This window comes from Pezoporus wallicus, unplaced genomic scaffold, assembly GCF_028554395.1.
Source record: "Pezoporus wallicus isolate ANWC-B61680 ecotype Strahan unplaced genomic scaffold, APGP_CSIRO_Pwel_v1 contig_6364, whole genome shotgun sequence".
In the NCBI taxonomy this organism is placed as follows: Eukaryota; Metazoa; Chordata; class Aves; order Psittaciformes; family Psittacidae; genus Pezoporus; species Pezoporus wallicus.
Genome location: NW_026639198.1, coordinates 36,752 through 64,549, shown reverse-complemented (window position 1 = coordinate 64,549; position 27,798 = coordinate 36,752). Strand labels below are relative to the sequence as shown.

At 56.5% G+C, this 27,798-nt stretch overlaps 2 protein-coding genes across 6 annotated transcripts in view; one reads left to right on the top strand and one right to left on the bottom strand.

The window, feature by feature from the left end:
* Window positions 1-4,280, top strand: part of ACD (ACD shelterin complex subunit and telomerase recruitment factor) — a 7,904-nt gene extending 3,624 nt beyond the window's left edge. For 2 of the 4 annotated variants that reach the window (XM_057413876.1, XM_057413873.1), the window contains exons 7-14: window positions 621-655; window positions 1,025-1,188; window positions 1,373-1,460; window positions 1,571-1,651; window positions 2,008-2,178; window positions 2,391-3,094; window positions 3,463-3,536; window positions 3,734-4,280. In XM_057413876.1, coding sequence (XP_057269859.1) covers window positions 621-655; window positions 1,025-1,188; window positions 1,373-1,460; window positions 1,571-1,651; window positions 2,008-2,178; window positions 2,391-3,094; window positions 3,463-3,536; window positions 3,734-3,794 — 1,378 coding nt within the window. In that variant the 3' untranslated portion in view covers window positions 3,795-4,280. The remainder of the gene's footprint in view (window positions 1-620; window positions 656-1,024; window positions 1,189-1,372; window positions 1,461-1,570; window positions 1,652-2,007; window positions 2,179-2,390; window positions 3,095-3,462; window positions 3,537-3,733) is intronic. The other 2 variants (XM_057413874.1, XM_057413877.1) reach the window with 2 other exon arrangements.
* On the bottom strand, window positions 4,159-27,798 carry CARMIL2 (capping protein regulator and myosin 1 linker 2). Of its 2 annotated transcripts, XM_057413871.1 has the most exons (40): window positions 27,352-27,793; window positions 26,156-26,247; window positions 25,956-26,006; window positions 25,687-25,746; window positions 24,362-24,483; window positions 23,585-23,682; window positions 22,945-23,015; window positions 22,277-22,350; window positions 21,281-21,356; window positions 21,116-21,204; window positions 20,680-20,774; window positions 20,245-20,331; window positions 19,901-20,010; window positions 19,456-19,533; window positions 19,054-19,130; window positions 18,860-18,964; window positions 18,331-18,400; window positions 18,066-18,147; window positions 16,973-17,069; window positions 16,611-16,668; window positions 15,942-16,114; window positions 15,680-15,748; window positions 14,964-15,057; window positions 14,793-14,888; window positions 14,494-14,622; window positions 13,409-13,522; window positions 13,099-13,274; window positions 12,562-12,649; window positions 12,068-12,184; window positions 11,548-11,614; window positions 10,178-10,479; window positions 8,457-8,560; window positions 7,690-8,086; window positions 7,346-7,465; window positions 7,016-7,052; window positions 6,775-6,843; window positions 5,774-6,058; window positions 5,518-5,625; window positions 5,100-5,210; window positions 4,159-5,020 (listed from the first exon to the last, which is right to left on the bottom strand). In XM_057413871.1, the coding sequence occupies exons 1-40, from the start codon at window positions 27,431-27,433 to the stop codon at window positions 4,866-4,868; spliced, it is 4,485 nt and encodes a 1,494-aa protein (XP_057269854.1). In that variant the 5' UTR covers window positions 27,434-27,793; the 3' UTR covers window positions 4,159-4,865. The 2 variants fall into 2 exon arrangements, with proteins under 2 accessions (XP_057269854.1, XP_057269855.1); XM_057413872.1 differs by lacking the exon at window positions 7,346-7,465 and having other exon boundaries at window positions 27,352-27,798.

Genomic DNA, 27,798 nt, shown 5'->3' with positions numbered 1-27,798 from the left:
GTCTTCATGCTTGGAAACCCAACTCTGGAGACCCACAGAGGTCTCCATTGTAGAATCATATCATCCCAGACTGGTTTGGGTTGGAAGGGACCTTAAAGGCCACAGGCAGGGACACCTTCTGATAGACCAGGTTGCTCCAAGCCTCTTCCAGCCTGGCCTTGAACACTGCCAGCGATGGGGCAGCCACAGCTTCTCTGGGCACCCTGCGCTAGGGCCTCACCATCGTCACAGGGAAGAACTTCCCTGTATCCAACCTAAATCTCCCCTGTTTAAGTGTAAACCCATCACCCCTTGTGCTGTCGCTACAGTCCCTCTCCGCCATCCTTGTAGGCTCCCTTCAGACACTGAAAGGCTGCTATGAGCTTTCCATGCAGCTTCTTTTCTCCAGGAACAAGTCTCAGTCTGTCTTCAGGAGCAAGGCTTCCTGATGGGTATTCCTGGGAAATCCTGGTCCTGAGCAAAGACTGGTGGCTAGATCCAGCACCCAGTGGGGAATCCATTACTTCCACAAGCTGCTTCTCTCAAGCCAGGGTGCTTGATCTGTTAGAGAGAGCTTCAGAGGGCTGTTTGGCCTGCATGTGCTCAGCCTTAACCTGGTTTTGTCATCTTTGTTATTGCAGAAGGAATCTTCCTGAAAGTGACAGCCCCAGCTCAGGTAAAGAGGTATGGGGGGCATGTGATGTTCTGCGTGCCTGGTGGGTGTCTCTGCTTTACTTACCTTGGTCCCTGTTAGATAAGGGTAGCACAAACCTGACCAGATCTCACAAGGCAACATTGCTAACCCTAAAGCAGGTCAAGATAGTGCTGACAGCTAAAGCAGTGTGGGCCATTGCACACCTGCTGCTGCTCCAGGACCTGTGTAGAGAAAGGAGAGAGTTTCTAGAAGCAAAGAAAATGCAGAATTTTGTGTTTCACCAGGTTTTAGTGCACACGGCAGTCATGCAGCAGAGTAAAAGCTGTTGTAAGGGAGGCTTGCCTGAGTTAAGGTGTGTTCTTCACCGATGTTCATGTGTTCTTGTTCCAGAGTCATCCATCTCTCAGCTGATTGATGCCATAAGACAAAACCATCTGGAGGATTTGAAGGAAAGTGCTGAGGAATGCCTGGATTTAGGGGTGCCCAAGATGATACCGGCAACAGGGAAGGACGAGGTTCAGGTCACACAGTGGGAGGCAGCGCGCAAGCAAGAGGTGAGTCTGGCTACTGTGACACCTGAAGCAGCACTGTGACAGCTCGTGGTGCTTGGAAGGGTGAGAGGAGGGCAGAGCTGGAGGGTTGCTGAGCAGAGAGGTGGGCTCAGCCACCAGTTATGGGTGTGCTCCTGTGTCCCAAGTAAGCTGCCCAACGAGAACCATGCAGAGTGTCTCATTTCAGCAGGGTGAGGACACCTTCGTGGTCCCGGCCAATATCCTGGTGGTCCCTCCTGAGGAGGGGGCAGTTGCTTGTGATTCTTCCAGGGCAGGTCAGTGCAGTGGCTTCCTTTGCAGGGTATGTGGGTGGGCAGTTCAGTGGGGAGATGACTCCCTTTCCTCCAGCTCTGGGATGTGACCATCAATGTCCTTCTCATTGCAGAGACAAGTGAAGCAACTCCCAGGGAGAGTGGTGATGGCAGGATGGGGCTGACTGAGCTGAGTATCATATCCCAGCCCAGCTGTGAGTAGTGAGACCTCCCCATCCTATCCAGTCTCTTTGTAGTTTCCTCTGCAGTTCCCTCAGCCCATTTTCTCCTTGGATTGAGCAGAGGAGGTACTGGCCTGGCCAGGTCTTTGGCAGACCAGGATTCACAGCCCTGCATTGAGCAGGCAGGGAATGGTCCCATTCCTGCAGCCTCCTGAGCTGAGCAGCTTTGGTTTGTTGTGCTGTGAACACGAGTGATTTTGTCCCTTTGATGCCATCACAGAGGACAAGTCTGCCCAAGTGCAGGAGCTTGATTCATCACCAGGACAGGCTTGTGTCACCAAGCTTTGCTGCAGAAGGAGCTGCAGGAGCTTGTGCACAGTTCTTTGTAGCCACCACAAGGCTGGGAGTGGGCCAAGATCAAACTTTTTTGCTGAAGTCAACCCCCAGCTTCATCATTGCAGCTGTCGCGTCAACGGCCTTGTCGGAGAGCCCGGAGGGATCTATGGACACCCCCTGGGACAGGCTCCCCCCAGTATGTTTGACCATGAGCTGTTCAGATGGTGAGTCCCCATGCCACCCAGCCTACCCTGCTGGCCCGAGACAGCACCTCTCCTCTCACTGCGTGACTCATCCTGGATGTAGCTCATCCTGGTTGCTGCCTTGCTTTCTCTGGCTAAAAAGTAGTGCTGTAGTGTTCCCATTGGCCTGTGCCTGCATCCTTGAGCTCCAGTGTTCTCCTGCCCAAACTGACCATGCATTTATTCTTTACCAGAGAAGACACTTTCACAAGGCCCTCCATTGAAGACCAAGCAAGATGTGGCTGCTGACAGCAACACCTCGGACTCATTGGAGCTGTGTAGTCAGGAATCCTCTCAGGGCCGGTTACCAGGAGTGCCAGTGCAGACCTCCTCTCCCCTGCTTGGCAACTATGGCAATGCCAGTCTGGTGGAGACCAGCACCACACAGGCACCATCAGCCATGGAGGCAGCTTTTGATGCCCCCAGTCCTTCCCAAGGACCACAGGTTTTGGGGAGCTCTAAGGCAACACCAGCGCCTCCTTCTCCAGTTACTCCCATCTTGCCCAGCAGCTGGTTGCAAGCCCTGCCCGAAGGGATGCCTCACCAGGAGCAGGCAGACTCCAGTGTCACCACTTTCCCTCCAGATACATTGGAGCATGGTCTGGATTGTGTCAGGTTCCTGGGAGGAGGTGCTGTGGGTGCCAGGAGGAAGCTGCTGGAAGGAGATGGCCAAATACAGCCAGCCCACCATGAGCAGCAGCATCCCCGAGGTGCCCGGAGGTGCAAGAGGACAGAGATGGGCAGTAGGCTGAAGCCTGTGAGCACACAGGGTGCTAAGAAGAGCAGAAAAGAGGAGACAGGGATGCAGCATGGAAAGGAGCTCGAGGAGGAGGAGGAGAAAGCAGCTGTAGTGAGTGGCCCCAGCTCCCAGGCAGTGCAGCGCAAAGCTCTGCAGCCGGTAAAGATGAGGTGGGGTTCCCTGGGGAGGAGGGAGCCTTGGGAGGTTCTCTGGGTCCCCCCTATTGCTGGGGTCCATCCCCAAAGGCCTTTCCTCACCTGGCTGTTGGGGATGAGGAGTTGAAGGCGGGTATTGTCAATACATGGTGGCCACAGCCCTATGGAAGGAGGATGTGAGGCACTGGGTGAGGATGGGATTGAGCCCAAGCTGGGTGGAATCCAACACTTGCTGGAGGATCTTCTAGCTATCTGGGTAAAATAAGATTGGAAGAGCAGGAAAAGTAAGGGAGAGGCTCCAGGATTTTCCTGGGATCTGGGGCTGTGCTCTGGGCTCTGTGACCAACCTCGCCCTCCCCTTCACTCCTGCAGTACAAGAAGAAGCCACTCCAGTACAAATATGAGGCACCGAGCCCTGAGCTCTGCGAGCAGATAAGATCTATCAGGTCAGTGACACACTTTGTGTGGCCATCCCTTGTCCCCACCACGATTGGTCCCATGGTATGCAGGCAATGCCACTTGCATCCCTGTGGCAGGTCCCCACATTCTGCCTTACCCTTTGTTGCTGGGCTGCCCCGGTGTGTGGTGGCATGTCCCCAGCCAGGTCCCTTCTCAACCTGGCTCCCCTGCTGTGGTTTCACAGGATCTCAAAGGTGATGCTGAAGTGGGCTTGCTGGGTCCTGATGGAGGATGTGGATTCCTGAGCCCAGCCTGTCCTTCCTTTCTTCACTGGTTCAAGTTAAGGCTGCTAACTTGAAGAGCAATTGGAGGAAGGATGGAGGACCAGGACCCCTGTCCCCAAGGGGCCCACTGAGTGGGGTTGGCCTGACTGTAGAGGCTCTGGCTGTAGAGGTTCTGTTGACATGACCTGTCAAAGGCCAGCACCCTCAGTGCTGAAGAATGGGGGAAAGCACCCATTCAGGGGTGCTGGCTCCCCTCTCCCGCTTCACCTTCTCCATCCTTTCAGAACTCCCTGGCACAGCAGATGGGGACAAGTGGTGACACAGTGCCACCGCAGCAGAGCTGTGTTTGTCAGCCCCCCAATCTGATCTCCGCTCCGAAGGCAGCAAGGGAGTTTGGATGTTTTATTGGTGGGCTTCCATAGGGTCCTGCACTGTTCATTACAAAAAATACCCCACAGGGTTATGCTGTAGAAATGAAAAATAAAAATTGTATATTTTTTAAATACACAGCTCTTGTATTAAAAAAAAAAAAAAAAAGGCAAAAAACCCAAAACAACTAAACAAAAAAGAAGCATCTTTCTGCTTTGTCATAAATATCCGTGTAAGGAATGGGTTTGGTCCAGAGCGGAGGTCAACACAGGAGAAAGCTGCTTGGGTGTTGAGATAATGCTGGTGCAATTGGGAGAGCTGTGGGGCTGGCACTGGGCTGCATGCTGGAATGCTGTGGGTCATGGTCCCGCCGATGGAAACCTGCGTCTTGAGGGGCTGGTACCTGGTGGGGTTGGGGCTGTGGTGGTGAAAGGGCCCTGATAACATGTACTCAAAGTGGCTGCATCCTAAAACCACCAGCTACCCCTGCAGCGGTAGAGGAGGCCATCTGCTTAGGTGATGTGCTCAGAGCATCCTGAGGGCTCTGGCACAGTCCCTGGGTGTCACTGTCCTCATGGGTGATGTCCATCCCTGCAGCAGAAGGTGAGTGATGCCATTGTTGGCCTGGTATGGAGCATTCCTGCGCCCCAGCTGCCAATCCCCCAGCACAGTGTGCTTCCTTGCAGGGTTTTCTTGGGAGCAGCGCAGTAGCATGCAGGCGTTTCACTGTCCCAGGGCTGGCTGCCCCCGGCCTGGTCTTTGGTCTATGGCTGCTGAGTCTTGTGCATTCCCAACAGTTCGTGGCCGCTCGCCGGCAGTGCCTGCTCCAGCCTGCAGCTGTTCTAGGCCGGCATGAGGCCAGTCCTGCAGCGCGGCCCCTACGGAGTGTGCTGGTGTGAGTGCAGAGGAACCCTCTGTACCCCAAACCTTGCAACTGAGGGGAGCATCTTATCTCACCTGCAGCATTGAAGGACACTCTGGGCTCTCTGTCTGGCTCCGGGAGGGACTCATGCTTTGTTTTTCGTCTGAGCACAGGTGACCGCCGCAGGCGCAGGGGGACACTGCCCACTGGGAGAGACACAACCCAGCCCCACGTTATGGTCACCCAGCCCCATTGCTTGACTCTTTCCCCCTTTCTGCCTGAGAGCTCAGGCAGCCAGGCTGCTGCAGGAGCCAATCCCAGTGCCAAGTCTCCCATGTGATCTTCCCGGTTTAATGATGTCATCATCCATCACCCCAGCACCGTGGATGGCCACCCATGAGCTGGGACAGGTAGCACCACCAGGCAAAAGAATGCCACCGAGCCAGCACCTCCCTCCTCTGGTGTGGGTGGGGTGTGAGGGGTGCTCGTGGTCCTACTCCAGCCCCCACTTACTTCCCAGCTCCGCCGGGCACTCAGGCTCCCTGAGCTGCTCCTCATGAATGGACACAGCTCGGCGGCCGATCCCCCATGGCACTGCCAGCCGTGGCGTCAACTGGTTGTCTGAGAAGCAGTGGGAATGGGGAGCTTGCAGCACCCCAACCTCACTGGCAGACCTCTCTACACCCAGTGCTGGGTCCCTTTTTGCCATCATTTCCAAGGAACAGGCCAGCAGTGGGAAGAAGGACCCCATGGGCTCATACATCCTTACCTTCAGTGTCGGGTGGTGTGGGCAGGTGGCTGCTGGCCCCCGCCTCCCCGCCGTGGCTGACCCTGCGTGGCAAGGCCACTGGCACACTTCGACCCAGCCGTGGCAGGCTGCTGCTCCAGCCCTCCCGGGGCCCCAGCTCCGGCACCGTGCTGAGATCGGCCAGGATGAAGGAATGCCGGGGCTGCTGGGAGCTGGTGCCCTGCGGCTCAGCGGGAAGCAGCTTCCCAAGGGGTCTCCAGGCTGGCTGGGGTTCCACCACGGCAGCCGGGCTGTGGAAGGGTGTGTCTGTGGGGGGTGGGACAGAGCCACGGGTGTGCGGTAAGGATAGAACCATGGAGTAAGTGAGGTTGGAAAAGACCTTCAAGATCACCACATCCAACTGCTCCCCAGCACTGCCAAGGCCATCACCGAGCCACGTCACCAAGGGCCTCGTCTATGGTTTGTGAACACTTCCAGGGACAGTGACTCCACCACTGCCCTGGGCAGCCTGTTCCAATGCCTGAACACCCTCTGGGGAAGAAATTGTCCCTAACATCCAGTCTAAACCACCCCTGGTGCAGCTTGAGGCTGTTTCCTCTGGTCCTACCCCTTGCTCCTTAGGGGCAGAGACCAGCCACATCCTGGCTCCATCCTCCTGTCAGGCAGTTGCAGAGAGCGATACAGGCACCCCTGAGCCTTCTCCACTCCACTGCCCTTCTCTGGACCCGCTCCAGCACCTCAGTGTCTCTGTTGTCTTGAGGGCCCAGAACTGAGCACAGGATTCAAGACCCCAGGGGATGGGATCATCCTATGTGCTGGAACCAGTATGCAGCCACCCCAGGGACTGGGTTTCCATCCACCGTCACCAGCACTGGGCATTGTCCCAAGGGTGGGTCCCTGCCCAAATGCCCATGCCTGTGCCCAGCAGTCCCCATTAGCACTCCTTGGTGCTAGCAGAGGGGATAGACCCCTCTGCTCTGGGGGCGGGTGTGACCCTCCCATAACCCCCTTCAGTGACCTACCTGTGGACATAGAGTGCGTGCGGACCTTCAGGGATGGGGGTGAGTCTGCAGAGCTGTCCACAATATCCCCTGCAAGCACAAGACACAAGCCAGCATCAGTGACCTGGGTCTGCCCCATGCCACCAGCACCAAGTGAGAGGGAGTGCTGGGGCCCATAGCTGGGTGCCCAAGGGGACATGCCCGTGCCCACCCATGGGTGCCAGGGCACCCTGGGTGCCGGGGGGAGGATGCAACTCCTCACCATCAGAGCCAGCTTTCTTGATCTCGCTGTCTTTGCTCTGCAAGGGGAAAGAAACCTGGTGAGGGGGGGTCAGGGTGGCATTACCCTCAGGGATGATGGATGCAGAGGGCAGGGTGCTGCTGAGCTCTGGGGTGGCTGCAGGGGATGGGTGCACACAGGGAAGGAGGGACAGACAGACACCATGCAGTGAGCGGGAGTCCATATTTCGTTCCCCTTGAAGAGGGTTAGGTGACAGGAGAGAGGGCACGGGCAGCAGCGGCACAGGCACCCCCACCCCATGGACCACCGCCTCCACCCACCCTTTGGGTGCAGGATCTGTCCTCTACCTACCTGCTGCTTCTTGCCCTCGGCAGCCTGGCCCTTGGTGATGCCGATGCGGTGCAGCATGACCTGCACACGCTGCTCGAAGGAGCCGGGCAGCTCCCCGTAGCTCTTCTCCAGCTGCCTCTTCTGCAGGACACACACAGCCCTGCCAGAGGCACAGCACCCACCACAGCACCCACCCAGGTCCCCAGCCCCAGCCATACCCCTGAGTGATGGAGGCATGGCCACAACCCAGCCACCACTCCAGTGTCCTCATGTGGTGCCTGGCAGACCCCACCACCTGGGTCTGCCTGGAAGCAGCACCCACCAGGTGAGCGGAGCAGCAGCGGTGGCTCGGTGGCGGTGCTTACCTTGTCCTGCCTGACCCCCAGTGCGTCCTCATCCTCCCCGGACAGCAGTATGAGTGACTGGGATTTGCCCTCCCGTGAGTACTTGGGCCTGATCCGGCGGGCAGAGCCAGGGGTCTGGCAGTGCTCAGGCTCTGTGTGGGGCTCGGCAGCGAGTTCCCCCTCCTCGGATCTGCTCAGGGGCTTCCCTGCCTCGCTCGCCTTGCTGGGCGCTCGTAAAATGTCACTGAGCATCGAGCGCCTGCTCCGGGGGGCGCCCTCGGGGTCCTTCTCACACTTCGAGCCCCGGCTGGATTTGGGTTTCTTGAAGGCAAAAAAAATCCCGATTTTCTTCTTGAGGGTGCGGGAGCTGGAGGGAGCCAGCGGGGCTGATCCAGGGCAGGTCTCTGGAGCCGTGGGGCTGGAGGGAGATGGAGCGTTGGGAAAGGTGAACTCTGGGCTGCATTTCCTTCCCTCATCCCCTCCCACCTCTAAGGGATGGATCTAGACCCTGGAAATCCCACCTGAGATGATGTTCCCAGCATGGGACCCTGTAGGTGATGCCCCACTGCCTTCCCAGTCTTATGGCCATGGGGTGCTGGACACATTCTCTGCCCCATGGCTGCCATCCCAGCCCTCTCCCATCAGCCTTGCCCTCGGTAGTGCCCCTGAGTGCGATGTTTCCCCCAGTATCTCCTTGGCACTGGGACCATTTGCAGGGAAGGTGAAGGCAGGGGTCTTGTCCAAGCCCTGGGGATGGGTGCGGGGCCCTGAGCACCCCCTGGGCTTACGGCAGCTCCCCTGTGATGAGTCTCTTGCCAAAGAAGTCCTCCAGCCCCTCATCCACGCGGGTGATGCTCCTGTCCTCGCTGTTCTCACAGGCCACGGGCTGCACCTGAGAGCAAGTGCAGCTATCAGAGACTTCCACACATGAACATGTGTCACCCATACCTGTGCACTGACAAGTGAGTGCCCGTGCAGGATGGGTGCTGGCACCCTCTGTCTCACTGTGGATCCAGCATGAAAGCCAGACCATGGTGTTATCAGCTGCATCCCAACTCTAATCATCCTACTGCATCCCTGGGGCATCAGGAGCTCCTGACAACTGTTTGCCCTGCCTGATAGCCTGCTGCACCCTGCTGGGTGCCACTTGTAGGGTGCTGGTGGCTCCACACACATGTATGGCACTCCTACATGCTCAGGCACCCCTGTGCTACACACAGGTAAGGTGCCTCCTCCTCTCCTTGACACATGATGGTAAAACTTGCTGAAGCTGTCCTAGGGCTGGGCCAGGTCTCTGACCCCACTGTCCCCATGGGAGAAGCCTTTGGCAGAGATGCTTTCTCCATCTGTGCTCCAAGGGAGGGACACCCATGCTGCTGTGGTTGATGGATCATGTGACCTGTGTGGACCCACATCTGCATCCTTCAGGCTGGTGCTTATCCTCAAGTCCAACCTTGGAGTGCCAACACCACCTGCATGAAGGCTACCCACTCCTTCCCCATGGCAAAGCATGGGCCAAGCCTTCCACCATGGCACCTGCCTCACCCTGGCATGTGGCACTGCACTGGTGGCTCCCTATGGGTGAGATGGAAGTGCTCCACCACCGGTGGCATTTCAATCCATAATGACTTTTCATTATGGCTGGATTGATGCTGCTCAGGAGCTGTTCCAGCCATCTGAGATCTGCTCTCCCTGTCATGTTGCATCTGTCAAAGCCTGTCCTTGCTCAAGGCTTGCCCAAGCAAGAAATGGCTCTTGCCTCTCCTCCGGCCCTGTGGTTCCACCATTGTCCAAGGGCAAGCACTACTGCAGCCATACAAGCCAGGGCTTTCCAATGGGTGGAAGGATCCAGCTGCATCATGGTGGCATAGTGACAAGGTAATGCCAGCAGGATCCAGCCCTGGGGACAGCGACGGAGCCGGACTCTCCACTGACTGCACCCAGAAGTTACTTTTTCCTGGGGAAGGGGGTTGAAAAAGCAGGATCCCCAGTGCTCAACATTTGACTGGGGGGGGAGGGGGGGGGGTGTATATCCACCCTGCTGTGTCCTGCAGAGCCCCACATCAGCATCATCAGGAGCCATAGTGGCTGCTGGCACTTGAGAGACGATGGTTTTTGATGAGGGGGAGCAAATTAGGAGGAGAGCAGCATCTGAAGCCATTGCTGAAGGCACTGGCCCCTCTGCACCCAAACTCTGCAGCTTTCCATCCCTGCTGCTCCCACCGGCTGGCATCTCCCAGTGGGCAGCAGGAAAGGGGATGAAGGATTTTCCTCACCCCTTCCCAGCTCCCTCTGCCCATGCTTTTGGACTCCCCCCTTCCCCGAGGAGGATCCGGCAGCAGCCGAAATGCAGGATAATAAACCAGCGGCAGCTTCCCGCATCTCATTTCCCTGTCTTGCCACAAATACCAGCTGCAATAACCCACCCAAGTGACAAAATGAAGGGACACCCCCCCACACCCCCCCCCCCCGAAAATCCACCCTTACCAACGGTTTGCTCCCTGCTTACATTGGGCTTGCTGGGCGGCTGCTTATGCCGGCGGTTGGGCCGGGGCCTGGCTTTGGTGCAATGCTCCAGCTTCTCGCCGGCAGTCGGCAGGTCCATGAGGGATCCGGCGGCGGTCGGCAGGTCCATAAGGGATCTGGTGGCGGCGGTGGCAGGCTGCGTGGAGGGGAGCGAGCCGCTCGCAGGCTCAGCATCCTTTGTGGAGGCAGGGCGTGCCGGCGCGGCGGGGCTGAGCGACGGCGGCGCCCGGTGAGCTCGGAGCCCGCTCGCGTCCCTGCCTGCCGCCGGCTCCAGCTCCGAGACACCTACCAAGGGCGAGAGGGTCCCGGTTGGCAACCAGCCTCTCCAGGCCTCATCATCATCGTCACCATCATCATCACCTTCACCCACCCGCGGAGGGTCAGCGTGGCCCTGGCTGTGCCGTGGGACGGAGCGTAGCCGTACCCAGCCAGAGCTTGCGTGGCTGCTCCGGGACAGCGGCTTTGTGGCGTAGCCAGGGATGGTTCCTGCTGCGGTCCCTGGAAGTGTGTGTGCATGGGATGCTGGGGGGATGCGGAGGAAGAGGGAGGATGGTGGGGGAATGAGGAGGAAGAATGCTGGGGGGATGGGGGAGGGGAGATGCTCGGGCAGAAATCCCTGCAGCAAGTAGCAACTGTGTGGTGCAAGTACCACCAGTGCTGGCCCCAGGAGCAGCACCCACCAACGCACAACCATTTGCTCTGCAGGCAGCTCCTCATCCCCCCAGCGGATGGGAGGCAGGATGCTGCTGGGCTTGGGGACACCAGAGGAAACCCAGGTGCCAGGCATGGGGGTCCAGTGCAAGCTCTGCTTCAGCCAAAGCCAAACACACATCACAGGGAAAACCCGTAGAAGCCAAAGTTGCCCATCAGCTGCTCATTACCTGTGCCCCTCTAAATCCCCCCAGGCATGCAGGGCTCAATGAGGCAGCATCAGCAGCACCATCTCCTCCCCTGTGCTGGGTCCCAGGGTGCTGGGTGGCTCGGTGAAGCCCATGCTCAGGGTGATCCGTGATGGGTAAGGGGGAGATGCCACAGACAAACCTCCCACCCCCTCCCTATGGGAAGGGACCCCACTGCTAGCTGACCCCCAAGACCAGCAGAAGAGCAGGTTCAAGGTGATCTTTGCCTATGGACCCACACCACAACACTGAGAGAGACTCCCCAGAGGGGACAGGCAGACCCTTGCCAGGCACTGCCCGCTGCCTGTAGCATCATCATGGCTCTGCTCACCACCATGGGGGCCTTGCCCATCATCATGGGGCTCTGCTGGCCCCCCCTGCTCTGTCACACCCCGTGGCCATGGCACAGCACACCCTGTGCTGTGTCAGAGGGAAAGCTGCAGAGTGACCTTACTTCTTACGCTTGGCGTGGGCCGGATGCTCCTGAAATGCTTGGTTTTCCTCCGCAGGGCCATCTTGTACTGCAAGGAAAGAGGGGTGCTGGTGGCTTCAGCACTGGCAAGCTGGCCATGGCAAGTGGCATCCATGGCATGGTGCACCAGAGCCACAGGGATGGGTGCAACCCCTCCATCACCCCCAGGGCTGCATCCCTTCATCTTGGTCCAGCACTGAAACCACACATGATGCTAGATGTGTTGCTTTTCTGGTCAGAACCCTGTGCCAGGTTGGATCCCAGTTCCCAAAGCAACCAGAAAAGCCTGGACCACCACAAGGACATGCTCCCACTGCCAGCAGTGCAGGCAGCATGGCTGGGCAGGCCAGCAGTGCCATTTCCCAGCACTAATTGCCTTGGCACTGCCCTAGGGGGGTGCTGGCGGTACATGCAGCCCCGTTAAGCCTGGCATCATCCGTTAAGGCGGATAAGAGGCGGTTATAGCCAGGCATCATGCAATGGCAGCGGGGTCAGACCCTACCTCCTCTGCAGCAGGGTCAGGAGGATTCCTGCCCCTCGCCAGTGCCACGGCATCATCCTCAGCCAGCTCTGGCAGCAGCGTGGGGAGGTTGAGCCCCTGCTTGGGGAAGCTCTCCACCTAAAACCATTAGGAAGTACTTTGATTATCCCCAGCCGCCCTGTGTGCTTCGTGCAGCTCCATTCCCTGCCTGTGGCCGGGATTTGTGAGCGGATTTAGGCCTGATTAGCAGGCTGCCAGCCCCAGGCATGAGCAGCCAGTGTCCAGCTTCACCCTGGCACCCCCCACCATGTGGTGGCTTCACTCAGGACCTTAATGCTGCTGTGACTGCACCAGGAGAGGATTACTTGGTAGCAAAACCAACTTGAGTGGGAATTGTCCTGCTTCCCAGCCAGCAAATCCGTGACCATAACAGTGATTGGTGCTTGGGCAATGCTGGGGTACCCAGACCCACATCCCACATCCCATTTCCTGTTGCCGAGGTGCTGGCAGCTCACCAGTTTGCGCTGGGCAGTGATCAGATCTCCCAGCACAGCATCCATAATGCAGTCAGCCACGGCGGAGGTGACAGACAGCTTGATTTCACTGGGAGCAGGAAAAAGGGTGTCAGGGCCATCGCCCATAGCCCTGCAAGCCACAGGGTGAGCCCCCCCACTGACAGCCTTGCTGGGTGGATGCACTCAGAGGGACACCCAGGGTAACACCATGGGCTCCTGCTTGCTGGGATCAGGAATGGGAGCAGGTACTGTCTGGGGTGAAGAACGCAAGTGCATCCCCTCATTTATGGTCAGGGCTCCCCTTTGACAGCCACAGGGGTGTGCCTGCAGGAACATCATGTCATGGGACTTCCCTAGGGAACATTGAACCAGATCCAAACAGGAAGCAAAACCACAGCTGGAAAAACATAGCAGCAGGACCCAGCACACCATCACATAAGGAAGGGAACAGTTGGTATGGAGTTCCTCAAATCCTCATCTAAACCCATGGGTGAGAGCCAGCCACCGAGTGAGAATGAAGAACCGCACATCACCCACTTCAGCTTGCTGAAGACATCAGTGACCATCTGGTCCAGGACAGTGCTGAGGTTGAGGTGGTCCTGGAGGTAGATCCTCTCTGACATGGCATTGACCAGCTGGTCCCTGACTTTGCTCTTCTGCACCACAGCTGGGCACAGCCTGTGCACCGTGTCCAGCACTGCCTGCATGATTGCCTGGAGTTTGGGGAGGAAAGGGGAGGTTTTGGTATATTTTCTATCAGGATTCATGTGGAGATGCTATGTCTCTTATCCTTGGGCTGAGGACAACGATCATCCCATGCTGTTGGCAGCTCCCTGAGGGGTCCCACCTGGATTTCCTGGCCGCAGGTCTGTGATGCCTCCTCTGTGAGACACTCCAGCTTGTGCTGCAGCTTGTTGTTCTGGTATGGGCTATTTCCTGCTTCATACAAGAGGGGCAGGATCTGCCATGGGAAGAGAGACAGTGTGGATCATCCCATGCCACTTCATTCTTGCTTTCCATCCTTCCATATACAGCCCATATCCGTGGCTGCCCCATGGAAGAACATTGTCTACAACAACTGGGGAGACCCAGCCACCTTCTATGTGGGTCAGGGTTGGGCATCATGGCCCCTCAGGGTCCCTGTGTTCCCCAGATGGACCCTCAGCTGCTCCCCACTACCCACTGACCTTCAGCCCCTTCATGCAACCATGCTGCTGCCCACATCAGGGGAGACCCTTTCTCATTCTTTTCACCACCTTTCCACCGTCAGTACTGTCCTCTTAAATCCTATCATCGCCACTGGATTAAGTACCCAGTGGGGTACCAAAAGAGTTGGGAAAAAAGAAAAGGAGGTGGTCTGAAGAGAAGCAGAGGAGGCAAAGGTGTGATGAGAAGAGAGAAGTGGAATCAGGAGGATCAGCCCAGGGCTGACAGCACCAGGAGCCACCCAGCCAATGCAGTGGCCTTCATCATGGGCTGATAGAGCATCCTCATCACTGGACTGTGCCCATCTAGTGTGGGATGAGGGGGTCCCAAGGAGGGTCCCCTCTGGGATGTGGGGAGAGTTTCTCACCAGTATGGGCATCTGTGGGTTTTGGGGTGTGCCAAAGCTGGAGCACCCGCCTCTCCTATGGAGGGTGCATGAGCAGGGTGGGGGCTCTTGCTGAAGAGGGACTGCATTTGTAAACCCCAATCGCAGGGGGTGTATGCAACTGTATGTCCCTGGGGGAAGGTGATGAAGGACATGTTGGGCCTTGTTCTTGAAGGGGACTCAGAAGTTCACAGCTTGCCCTTGGTGATGTGCATCTGGGGCATTGAGGGTCTTGGTGTTCCGTGGCTGGTGGTTAATTACGTCATTAACTAATTGATATCCCACTTCGATCCCACATGAAAGCCGGGTTTGCTGTGGGGTTTCTGCTGCAGCAGACTCACACTGACGGAGAGGTTGGCATTCCTGATAGCCTCCTCAGCAGAGACGATGTCCTCCTCCACCTCCCTTCCTACGCACATGCTGAGCATGTCCACATGCTTCTGCACACTGAGGCAGGTCTCATTCACCATCTGGAGTTCAGAGAGGTTGCGTTATGACCCAGAGCAGCGCTGCCGCTTCCCTTCCTCACCATCATTTTCCCAGAGGATGTAGTGATGGGGCAATAGGGGCACAGACAGATTGCAGCCCCCCAGAGCATCCTTGCCTAATAACTGGGGATACCATATGGTCCCATGCAAACCTGCTCGGAAGAGGTGGTGAGGATGTCCTTCTGTGGCCGTGAGGTGCACACAGGCAACCGGTGCCGGAGCTGATTCCTTGTCAGGCAGGACTGGAGCTGCAGTGGGCAGGAGGCCATGAGCAGTGGGTGTTGGGGCACCCAGCCCCATGTCCCCCAGCCCATGTCCCCTACCTTGTGCACAGCCTGCTCTGTCTTCTCGGGATGGCTGCGGTATGCCTGTGCCATGTCACTCATTGGCAAGGGCATGCATTTGAGGGTGTAGTTCCTGTAGGAGGGGAGCCTCATGTGGCCATGATGAGCCTCCATCAGCCTCATGGGGCTCATCCCCACAGTACATGTCCCCACAGACATAACACTCCACCCAAAAGCAGCCCAGACATTGCCCCATGGTCCAGCCCTGTAGATGGATTTGGTGATGGTTTGCCATCACAAACCCCAACAGGGTAGCAGTGACCACCTGCCCAGGTTCTCCATCCATCCCTCTTTATTCACACCTTTAGAGGACTCGCATGGCCAGACACCAGATCTGATGGTGTATTTGGCAGGTGGACAACCTCTACCCATCTTTCATGCACAGGGAGGAGGGGAGTGTCACATCTTCACCAACAGCAGATCCCCCATGCTTGCTGAGGGTTGCCTTGTCTGCTGGGTTAGGATGCAGAGCCGTGGGAGACCCTGAGGTGGGTAATGAAGGTGTCATCACCAAATTGGTGGCAGGTTGCTTTGCTGGCTGCAAGGCCGAACCTGTGGACCAGCTCCCTTGGGACCTGTACACTGCATGATGCTGCTTCAAGGGGCAAAAGGCCCTGTGGATGGTGACATCCTGGTACCATAGGTTCTTTTGCATGGTGATACAAAACATGAGGACCAAGCGTCTCCTTCTTTACCTCTCCAAAGCTTGAGCCACCTCCAGGAGCCCATGAGCAGTTGTGTTGTTCCTGTCCCAAACCACAGTCCTGCAAAGAGAAGGACCTGAGTGAGCCCTGCCTGCACCCATAGAGCCCCAAGGAGGGTGCGCATCCATGGATGAGCCAGGAATAGTGAGCCCAAGGCTGACTCCAGGCACAAGAAAGCCTAGAAATGGGGTAAAAATCTGAACCTTGATATGCAAAACCTAAACTTGGACTTTGGAAGGGGCTGTAAAACTACCTGAGCTTTGTGTTGATCTGCAGGGCCTTGGCTAGCATCTTAGCCCCTGTGTCCCCCATGGCGTTGCCGCTGATGTCCAGAGCGGTGAGGCTGGTGTTACTGCCCAGGGCACTCAGCAGGACGTTGGTTCCCAGCTTGAGGCGTGATTCCGCCACTGAAAGGGACTGGAGGGGCTAGAAAGGGGACAAGGAGGGGGAGAGGTGGCCAGGGCACATCAGGACATGTCTCCCCTGCAGACACAGCCAGCATCCCTGTCTGGCAGCCGGTGCAGGCAACTGAAGCTAGATTTGGAGAGCCCAAGTCACACTGAACCCCAAGAAAGAGGATAGTGATGGGTGCTGAGGCAACCCCCTGGATTTAGTTCAGATCCCTGGCAGGCAGCAAGGAGGAAAGAGGGTTTTTTTGGGAAGCTGGGCTGTAGCCAGGTTACACCAAGCATCTCCTCTGTTCCTTCAGCCAGACTCAGGCTCCCGCTTTCTCAGATGAACAGGAACTGCTCTCGCTTCTCTGTCTGAGCATCTGCTTCAGACCCAGGAGAATAAGAGCAGAAGGATTTGAATGGCAGCAGGAGGGAGGTAGGTTTGCTCTCAGCCTGTGCTGGGAGGGATCAGGACAGCACCCAGGCACAGAGGATGCAGGATGGGGTGATTGAGGACAAGCTGGACTTACGCAGTCATCCTCCTGGGTGAGCTGGACAATGCGGTGCAGGACGTCCAACAGCCCTTCCCTGTGGGAGAGGCAAGGCGAGGTTACACATGCATCTCCCCACATACCCCCAATCACAGGGGAGCAGGCAGAGCTCCATCCTCTCTCCTCTTCTTGCTCCAAGGCTGTGACATGTCCCTGTCATCACATGAGGACTGTGCCAGGAGCAGGAGATGGAGCCCCCGTGGCCCCAGGCTCCCCACTGGTCTGGAGCAGGCAGGACCATGATCCCTGGCATTCCCAATCAGCCCATGGGCAGAGAGAGTCAAGGTGGGGGCAGGGTGCCAGGATGGCTCCTGGCCCTTGTGCTGCAGCTTTGTGCTTACTTGGATTTGATGTTGAAGTTTTTCCCCAAAGACACGTGCCTAATGGACTTGCTTCTGCCAATGGAGAGCACCAGTGTCACCATGTCGGGGTCAAAGCCTGTGAGACACGGGAGAAACTCACCAGGATGTTAGGATGTTCCAAGCAGTTCACAGAGGTGACACCAAGGTGGTCCCTTGTAGGAGACCTGCAGAGCCATCAAGACTCACATACAGGACTGTCGCTCCTGCACAGAGCTTATCTACTGGGAAGGCAACAAATAGAAGCATATTTTGGCAAGGGTTGGATGGAGATTGTGGGTACAGGAGTGAGCTTTTGGAGCACTGCTGGTATGAACAGGTTTCTGAAGGACTCCAAACCTTAGTGTTCTTAGAGCCATCTGGCTGTTGAGCTGCATGGTCGGCTTTAAGGTTTGGGGCCTTTCAGATTAGGAGCTGGTAGAGGTAATATTTGTGATTAGGATTACTCATCCATGGTTTTGGAGGCCATGATAGGACAAGGTTATCAGTAGAGGCTGCAAACTCCTGCAGAGTAGTGGGAAGAGCTTCATAGAATCCCGGACTGGTTTGTGTTGGAAGAGACCTTAAAGCTCATCCAGTTCCCACCCCCTGCCACAGACAGAGACACCTTCCCCTAAACCAGGGCCACCACCACCACTCCCCACGTGGGATGCAGCTCTAGAAAGTGGTGGAAGAGGCTTGGCATGCTGGGAAGGACATCAGCAGAGGAAGAAGTGCACATGTAAGGACTGCCTGCCTTGGGGAAGGTTGGTTTTGGGATTAAGAACCATAAAAGCCTGATAAGGTGGTAATTTCTCAGGCATGAGCCCACTGCTGGCCACTGGGTGCCTTGATCCCCATGAGACACAGCCTGTAGTGCTGCAGCTTCTGCTGTGGAAGGATGTTCACAGGTGATAAGTGCAGCTTAATGCTGCATTAGTCAGTGCTGTCAAGAAGCAATGAGTGCAGCAGACCCTACCCATTTCCCTGGGGACTACTACAAACTCTCAAGGTGCCCCCGGGTCTGGGCTGGTCCATGGTGGCTGAACCTGCAGATGGAGGGGATCCTCCCCCAGGTGGGGATGAAGCAACCTACCGTTGTCAGACAAGTCCAGGTCACTGATGGAGCTGGCAACTGGAATGAGATCCTGGATGACTTGTGCCCCCGCTGATCTCAGCTTGGGAGAAACAGCAAGACATCAGTACAAGGGGAAGTGGAAGCCCTGCAAATGAGATCCTGCCATCGGGAGGGTCACCCCAGCCCCACGGCAGACAGGGGCATGGAGCTTCCCACACAGGTAGCAACCTCCTTGAGCACCACAATAGGACCCTCCAGCTAGGCTATGGGTGCTGGCTCTCACCTCGCAATTGCTGAGATCAAGGCGCAGGTCACTGATGTGGCTGTTGTCCGCCAGCCCTTGCAGCAGTGCCCTGGAAAAGCCACCAAAGCCACTCATCAGTGCAAGCAACGGAAACATCAGCACCAGAGGTGGGAGCGGGTGCTGGAGAAGACATCACAAAGTCATAGAATCAACCAGGTTGGAAAAGACCTTCAAGACTGTCAAATCCAGCTGCTCCCCGACACTACCAAGGCCACCACTAAACCATGCCGCTGAGGACCTCGTCTACACGGTTTGTGAACACTTCCAGGGATGGTGACTTCACCACTGCCCTGGGCAGCCTGTTCCAATGCCTGCCCACCCTTTGGGGGAGAAATTGTTCCTAACATCCAGTCTAAACCTCTCCTGGAGCATTGTTCCCAGAGTTCTCCCTCTCACTGCCTCATCCATCCTCCTCACCACCCCTCTTAACATGCAGAGTGTGCTCCCTTTGCAAGACCATGCTCACCCTGAATCCATTCCCCTTCGTGGACCCATAGTTCCCTCTCACCTTACAGCATCTGCTGGCAGCTTGGTGCCAGCCAGGGAGACGTGCCTGAGGGCGCAGGCCTGGCTGAAAAACTCCTTGATGCCAGAGGAGGTGGTTTTCACCCTCCTGAAAAAGATGGGCACAGCGTGGCATCATCTGCCACCTGGCACCCACCTGGGTACCACAGTCCCCTCCCTGCTGTCCCAGGGCCTTACTTGTGGGAATACACGTTTTTGGAGAGATCCAGATGGGTGAGGCTGGTGTGGCATCCGTGGACCAGGGCTCCAAAGAGCTGCTGGGGCGGGGGGGGGGGGAATGATGTGAGCTGTGTTGACGAAGGCCCAGCCCCTCACACAGCCCAGGAATGGCGTGGGGTGAGCTATCAGGGATGCTAAAGGGGTCTGCCCCATGCTAGGGCTCCCCTCTTTCTCCTGCTGAGTCCCAAGACCCCCAGCCTGCCCGTGGCAGTTGGCACAAAGTGGGAGATCATTGGGCTGCCCCCCACACACACTGTAACCACAGCCCTGTGTCAAACAGGATGGGGTGGCAGCACCTCCAGGAGCACAGCATGGATTTGGGGATGGATCACTGCTGGGACCCTCTCCATAAGTACTCACAGTATCCAAGGGGCAGTCCGTGCAGGCCAGGCTGAGATGGGACAGTGAGTGGCACTGTTGAAGGAGGTTCTGCAGTTTCTGTGGGCAGAGAGGGGTCAGTAGCTTTGCCCAGGACCCTAAACCCCCCTCCAGCCTCCTGCAGCCCATAAATCTCATCTCCAGCCTGCCCTCTCTCTCCTGCAGAGCACAGGGATGAATCTGGCTCGGGGGAACCCAGACCCACACTGCTCACATCCTGGCTCCATCTACCACTCTCCCACAAGCAAATGCAGCAGGATGTCCCCAGTACATCCCCTGCTGCTCTGGGGTGGGCAAGGAGGGGATGCGAATGTGAGTTCCCCATCCCTTGGGTGCTGAAAGGCAGGATGCAGACCCAGGAGACTGAAGCCATCCAAACCATGCTGGGGACACAGCCCTGACAGTGTCACCCAATCACAGCACTCACACTCGTGTCATCCCCAGCCAGGGAGCCAGGGTTTCCAGAGAGGTCCAAGTGCCGGAGGGAGGATCCGATAGCTTTGTTATCTGCGAGGGCCTTGCATAACATGCTCATCCCTGCTCAAGGAGAGGAGGAGAGATGAATGCCCATGAGTCCCCTGCAATGGGGACAGCCGTGGAGCAAAGGAACGGGCACTTCCCTACAGCAGGACAGCGCATCCCTGAAGATGCCCTTTCCAGTGCGTTCCTGCAGCCCCTTTAACCAACCCTTTGGTGCCAGCTTCACCCCAACTGCTGCCGTGCCCAGCCTTCCACCAGCACAGAGGCAGTGAGCGGGCTACTGGGCACTACCTTTGGCAGTGAGCATCGTCCTGGCCAAACTGAGGCTCTGCAGACCCTTGGGACACCTCTCCACATGCCGGCTGAAGGCAGCGATCCCTATGAAGGAGCAGAGAGCCCTGAGGTAAGTGTGCATCACATCCTAAGCTACAGCCTGAGGGCAGGGGGAAACTGCTGCTGGGATCCAGACTTGAGCATCAGCTTTCACGGTGAGGTTTAGACTGGAGATGAGGAACAATTTCTTCCCCAAAAGGTTTTCAGGCATTGGAACAGGCTGCCCAGGGCAGTGGTGGAGTCACCATCCCTGGAAGTGTTCACAAACCATGTAGATGAGGCCCTCAGTGCCATGGTTCAGTGGTGGCCTTGGCAGTGCTGGGGAACGGTTGGACTTTATGATCTTAAAGGTCTTTTCCAACCTGGCTGACTCTGTGTTTCTAAGTTGGGTACCTCTGTCTTCCAGCTGGTTGCCATCAAGGTTAATTGTGTGCAGGACAGAGTCAGGATGGTTGCTGAGTGCCTGGGCCATCTTCTGTGCAAAGTCCCTGTGGGGAGAAAGGTCACCCATCTGACCAAGGTACAGCCACCTCCAGGACACATGGCCAACAACCCTGCATCGTTCTGGGGATGTGCCATCAGCTCCTGCCCCCATGGAAGAACCACCTCCATCTGGGGAGCCAGCAGGAGAAAGCAGAGCATCTCCAAGGGTGGGTGATGTTTGCTGGCCTCCAGGGTCTCTGCACCCAGTGAGCATGTTTTGGAGGGGATAGGTACCAACACCCCCCCTAGCACAGAGGTCCATGGACCTCTCCACTCCATGCACATGAGGGGACCATCTCCAGGTTGCCAAGACCATGGTCCTCCACCCTGCGACGCCTTTGCTTACGCTTTTAATCCGCTATTTTCCAGCACCAGCTCCTCCAGCGTCACAGATTTGCTGAGCATGTAGAGCAGCTGCTCCGAGATCTCCTGGTTCTGGCAGAGGACAAGGGAACCCTTGTGGAAACCTGGACAGCTCCAGTGTGCCCAGAGCCACAGCACTGGCACGTACCAGCCTGAAGTCCTTGCAGGAGAGCTTGGTGAACCACAGGTTGAAAGACAAAGCAGCCACGCTCAGAGCCACGTCTCTGCAGGGTGACAAGGATGAGAGAGTCAGGGCCAGGCTAGGATAAGCCTGGTCCCAAATGGGTGCCCCAGGATACCCAACCTCAGGATGCTCAAATACAGTGTTCAATAGGGCAGGATTGGGGACCCACGTGGTTAAAACAGCCCACAAACATAGCTCAGCTTCCCCAAATTATTCCCTCAGGGAGAATAAAATAAATCAAACTATTTTCATGCTTCTGGCCTTTTTAATTGCATGTAAAGAACAATACAGGTCTTGCTTGGGTGGAAACAAGTTTCTTTTTGACTTCCTGGTCCAAAGAAACCTCTAAAACCATCTCCTTTTGGCTAGGTGAACACAGATCCTGTTTCCCAAAACACTCAGCCCAGAACCTCGACTCCAGCCCCGCCGCTGTCTTCTCGCAGAGCTGAGTCCTTGCTCCGTCTTTCTTGGGATGGCGATGGGGCTGAGAGCTCTATGGGGACAACACTGGGCATTGCCTGAGCTCATGGCTCTGCTATAAGATTATCTGTTATCTATTTTGTTAAAATCATAAAGTTGCATCATTATAAGATTGTAACAGATGTCTGGGGTGCTGGGGGTGGGCAGCACTGACTGCTTTGCATATGGAAACCCTGACAGCCACGAGTGGTAAGAAGCTGCCGTGTCTTTTGGGTTTCACCTCCACAAGCAGCTCATGGGCTTAATTAAATGTTAAAAATGAAGAGTGATGCTGCCCAGCCTGCTGGGACCATAGCCTCATGGGATGGGGCTCACCACATTTGGTGAGCCTGCAGATGGGGTGGGCCTGAAGTGTATAAAGTGAACAAAGCTTCTAGCATGAGCAGAGGATTGAGTTGGGCACCCCTCTCATGGGTAGGGAGGATGAGGACAAGTGCTGGTGTGGCATGGGATCCATGGGCAGCACAGAAGGGCACTCACCGGCTCTCCAGGTGGCTGAAGTCCAGCAGGTTGAACTCTCGGCAGTCCTGGCTGTGATAGATGTTGTCCACGTCCTGCTCAGATGGATGGACACATGGATCAGGCTCAGCACATGACGGTGGGGAGGGCTTGTGTGCCCAGTGTCACTGGAGAGATCTGAGCCATTGGGGATCCTCCCCTGGGAGCCCCTTGCATAAAGCCAGAGCCTAACCCCACCCTGGTGCTGTTGCTGGCAGGGCATGCGTCCCAGGTTAGTGGCATGGCTTGGTGGGTGCTGGACCACTCGTAGGGACTGGACAGCAGAACGCAAAGCACCCTCAAGCTGGTGGGAATGGGGTGTAGGGAGAGTTGGGCTGCAGTCAATGTCCCAGAGGAAGAGGAAGACCTGCCATGGCGTGGTCCCAAAGGGGTTCTCCTCTGCTAGGGACACCCAGCAAGGCCACAGGTTTCCAGGGGCTCTCCTTAAGTGGCAGTCTGGGAAACAACTTGGTCCAAAGCATCTCATTCCCACTTGCACTTTGATTCCACCCCACTAAGGATCAGAGATAACTCAAGCCAGGCAAAACTGCATAAGGCTGCTGAATGGAGGCACCCATGAGCATCCTGCTTCCCTGCCCACCAAGTGACACACGGCCACCAGCTCTTCTCCATGGGACAGAAGAGCTTACCCACTGGATCTCCTCGCGGAAAGCAAAACCATTGTAATCACACAGAGCAGCATAGGTCTCCGAGAACCCCCCTGCAGAGAGAAGGGAGTTTGGTGGCAGACCTTCCAGTGGGAACATGGAGGAGACCCTTGGGAGGAGCATGAAGCAGAGGAGGGATGGTGGGAGCTCTCCCTTCCCTCCTCAAAGAAACCAGAGTGTCCTGTGTGGTCTACTGCTAGCCCAAAAGTGATTCCACAGCCCAGGGGGCTGTATCTTGCTTTCCTTGATCTGTGTAGATACCAGGCAAGATGCATTGCTGTGATGACAATGGAGGTATCTTACTTCATACCAAGCTCCAGGAAAAGCCTCTGGCTCTGGAGCCATGCTGTATAAGATAGGTGAAGCATCCACAGCTGCATGTCCTCATGGGTGGGCACCAAGCAACCTTGCCTCACAGCCATCTTGCTCCTCTCTGGGGAACTACATCCTCTCAATCCTGCTCCTGCCACATAGGATGGAGTGGTGGGGACCAGATCCCACTAGCAGGGCTCCTTCTAACCTAAGCCACCATGGATAACTTGACAGCAGAGCTCATGTTGATGAACACTGAGCTGTGATGGCCCTCAGTGTGCTACAACACGGGGAGGTGCTGGGGGCTCACCACAGGGTGCAGGGCTGCTCTGCAGCATCTCCTCCAGTGAGTCCGTGATCCACTGGATCCTCTCATACAGATTGGGTGGGAAGTTCTTGAGCAGTGTCCTGGGAAAGGACCAGAGGGGTGTGTGATGGTTGGCTAGGAGAAGAGCATCCCCACCACTTTATGCTTAGCTACAGCCCTTGTGTGTAGGGCTGCCAGAAACATCTGGATATGATCAGGGAGCAGGGTCTGGCCTTCACCACAGGGGGTTTCTGCTGTTAAAAGGGGCTAGTTTGAACCCATCAATAGGCTGAGAAAGTTGGGTCTGTCCAGCCTGGAGAAGAGAAGCTGCATGGAGACCTCGTAGCAGCCTTCCAGTATCTGAAGGGGGGCTATAGGGATGCTGGGGACGGACTCTTCTTCAGGGAGTGTAGCGATCGGACAAGGGGTAATGGGTTCAAACTCATATGGGGAAAATTCAGGTTAGATATAACCTGTGATATAGGTTAGATATATTCCCTGTGAGGGTGGTGAGGCCCTGGCACAGGCTGCACAGAGAAGTGGTGAACGCTCCATCCCTGGCAGTGTTCAAGGCCAGGTTGGATGGAGCTTGCTGACATGGTCTAGAGTGAGGCGTCCCTGCCCATGGCAGGGGGTTAGAACTGGATGATCTTTAGGTCCTTTCCAACCCAAACCAATCTATGATGCTATGATCCTATGACACCCTATGTGGGGCTTTTCTGAGCAAAGAAGTTGCTCTGGTACCTGCACAACTACCCTTGAGGAGCAGAAGACCCTTACCCAGGAGATGAGTCTGGAAAGACCTTCTTAAGAGACATGGTGACATGGATGACAAGTTGCTCCAAATCATCAGAGGACATGAACTGGAAGGCATGAGATGCTGTATCTGTTTCTATGACAACCTGTAGGGTGCAAAGGGTGGGAGACGTCCAAGTGAGCTGGCAGCACAGTGTCCCCAAGCCCCCAGACACAGCAGTGACAGCCACCAGCTCCTTGCTGCAAACACTCAGGCGCCGCTTATAAACCCCACCTGTGCACTTGAGCACAGGTGAGGCTGCAAGCACCAAGAATTTAAGATAAAATACATCAAAGAGATCAAAATGTGCTGCAATAAGGCAGAAACCTCCTCCAAATTCAAGCCAAGCTAATGCAGCAGCAGCCCGAGACAGCAGGGTGAGAATAGCCTTGACCCTGCCTCAGCTGGAGGACAGAGGTTTCCTCCCTGAATTTGTCTAATTGGGTTTTGAGACTTCTTTAGTTCCTACCAGGAAAAAAATCCCATGGCAACACGCTCCCTGATTTAATTACAGGCTGATTGAGGTGTGGGAGCAGGATGAGTTATCTGCTGGCATCACTGGAGGATGGAGCTGCCACCGCTGCCTGGGGCTCTGCCTGCAGGGTAACAACCCCTGGGCTCTCCATAGCCCAGCCAATGTCTTCACCCCATTCACCCTGGGCTCTCACCCCCAGCACCCCTCACTCTCTACCCAGCTCCCCTTTATTTCTCCCCTGCAGCCATGCAGCAGAAACCCTGTTTGGAGGCTGGGGCCGTGGGTGCCCCTGAGGCTTTAATGAGCAGAAGACAGACAAGAGGTTAAGGAGGACCATGGCCCTGTTTTGGCTGACACATCCAAGCCAGGGCACCCATTCCTCTCCTCCACAATTCCCACATGCTACTTCTGCCCCCTGCTCACGCCTCCTCCTAAGAGGATTACTGGGATTTAAAACACCCTCCTGCTAAATTTGTCTTTGCCTCTGTAAGCCAGCAGCAGCTTGTCACCTTGTCCCTGCTGAGCTGAGGTGCTACGGTCAGGCACTATCTGCTAGAGGGGAACAGGCACCCACGCTCACCCCCGCACCCGTGAGTGCCTCCCTGCACCTCCAGCCCTGAGATGGTACCCATGGCAAGGCCATAAGGGGATTTCTTTAGGGGTGTCTCAGAGATAAATACCCTGTGGAGCTCTCACAGGTTATCACTGGTGACCCTTGATGTGCAATGGGGAGACAGGACAGCCCCAGGCTCCTCAGTGAGCTCCAGTTCAGGGTTTGCCATGGCGGGTGGTGGATCCCCAGAGGGCTTTGTCCCAGTGTTTGGTGGCACTCACCAAGCTGGGCTCTTGCACTGTCATCTCCCTCACCTCCAGGAAGCTGAAGCTGCTGTGAACCTGTGGGTGAGAGGAGCAGGACTGGATCCAGCACTGATGGAGAAGGCGGATCCAACAGTGCACCTCAGCTCCCTCCCTTCATCATGGCCTGAGGAGTGCCTGGCCATGCCCCCCAGCCTTTATCAGCCCTCTTCCCCTTCACCCCATCCTCATCCTCATCCAGGGGGCTTCCCAGACCCAGACCCTCCTGGGACCCACTCATCACTTACCCTCACTGGCAGTGTCACTGGCAGCACATAGGCTCGCCAGGGCGTCAGCACCTAGGCAGGGGATATCAGTGTGACATTGGAGTCACAAGAGACAGTGGTGACACAGGAGCCACCCCTGGCCCCTGTTGCAGCTGTGGAATGGCTGGGAGCTGGCCTGGGGAAGCTTGGAAAGCAGGAGCCAGGCCAGACTCTGCACATACCAAGATGTAGTCGTCATACTTGGATTTCACCTGCAGCTGGACGCTCATCACCAGGAGCACCTCCTTTGTCCCCAGGAAGGCGGTGATGCCCTCTAAGAAGATCAATGTCTGCATGAAGTGATGGGACACCCCTGTTCCTCTCCTGCCAGCCCTGCTGTCCCTGGGGACACCATCCCTTGCAACCCCACCTCAATCAACCCCTCTCCACACACACCTGATGGTTGCTCTCTCAGCTAAGCCACACTGGATACTGGGTTTGGGTCTTGATTACCACTCAGGTGATAAATCCACCTCCCCGTCATATTCTGCAGCCATGACCAAGCACAAGGATTTGGGGCCACTGGTTTACACTCACATGTTGCCTTGCTTACTGGGAGCTGGTGCTGAGCAACAGGAGGATCCTGGATTCTCTTCCTTCCTTCCCAAATATACCACTGGAGAGCAACTCTGCACCCAAGTGCTTCCTCCCCACAGTGCACCCAGAGATTTATTCTGCATCTCCAGTTTTTGGGGATGCAACCTGCACAGGCGGTCATGGTACCAACCTCTCCATATCTACAAACCAGTCACTGTGGACCAGTGTGAGTATTGCTTGCAACCTCTTCTCATTCCCAGCTGAGAAACAGGACTAGAACCATAACTGCCCATCACCATCCAAAGCAACAGGTTTTCATGACGCTGAGCCCCCGTGTTCAGTGGCTTGAGTCACACATCCCAGGAGCACACCATGGTGGAGCTGGATCATGGAGATACAGCCATCTGGCTCCTTCCTACCCCTTGTTGGAGTTGATGAGTCTGCAGGACCCAAGAACTTTTGCTTTTTCAACCAAAGGAGAGAATGCCAGGAGCAAGGGTACTTTGCACCTCTCCTGTGCTGCTGGGGAACTGAGGCTGTCCCTCCCCAGGGAGCTGCACCCACAAACACAACAGCTTCAGCTGTGCAGAACCACGTCCTTGAGGAGCCAGGGATGCTTATCTAGGGATGCTTCTGGCCCAAGCACCAAAATCAACACGAGCTCTGAGAACAACAGCAGCCCTTGTGCCTCACACCCTGCCTGGACCCCCCTGAACCACAGCTGCTGCTGCTGAGGAACCGGAAAGCATCTCTGCCACCCCCAGCACAGCAAACCTGGGCTGAGGAGGCCCCATACCACACTGCCCACATTCATGATGCCCTGGCAACAGCGATGATTTACCTTGGATCTCGGTGGGGATGGCTCTGTGGGATGCGGCCATGGCTCGGTCAGGGTGTGGGTGATGCGGGGCTCCCAGCAGCATCCCTGCGCGTTGTGGGGAAGGCGCTGGCTGGGAGGAAGCACGGAGGTGCCTCCTCCCCCTCCCAATGCTCACTCAGTGCCTCTTCCTGCCCCGTCATATGAGATTTGCCGCCTGAGCAAAGAAGCAAAGTGAAAGCGATGGTGCCCACAGCCACTGGCATCGCTGCCCAGCCCTTCTCAGTGCAGCTTCACCCGGAGGAGCAGGACACCCCACTGCTGCCTCCCAGCCAGGAGACCAGCATTTCCCCATGGTGCCAGCCTTCAACAGTTCCAGGTCCATGGCCTAACCCTGTCCTGCAGCTCCCTGAGGTGGTTCTGCCTGAAGTGTGAAAAGGGTGTGAAAAGAACAGCTCTACCCTTTCCAGC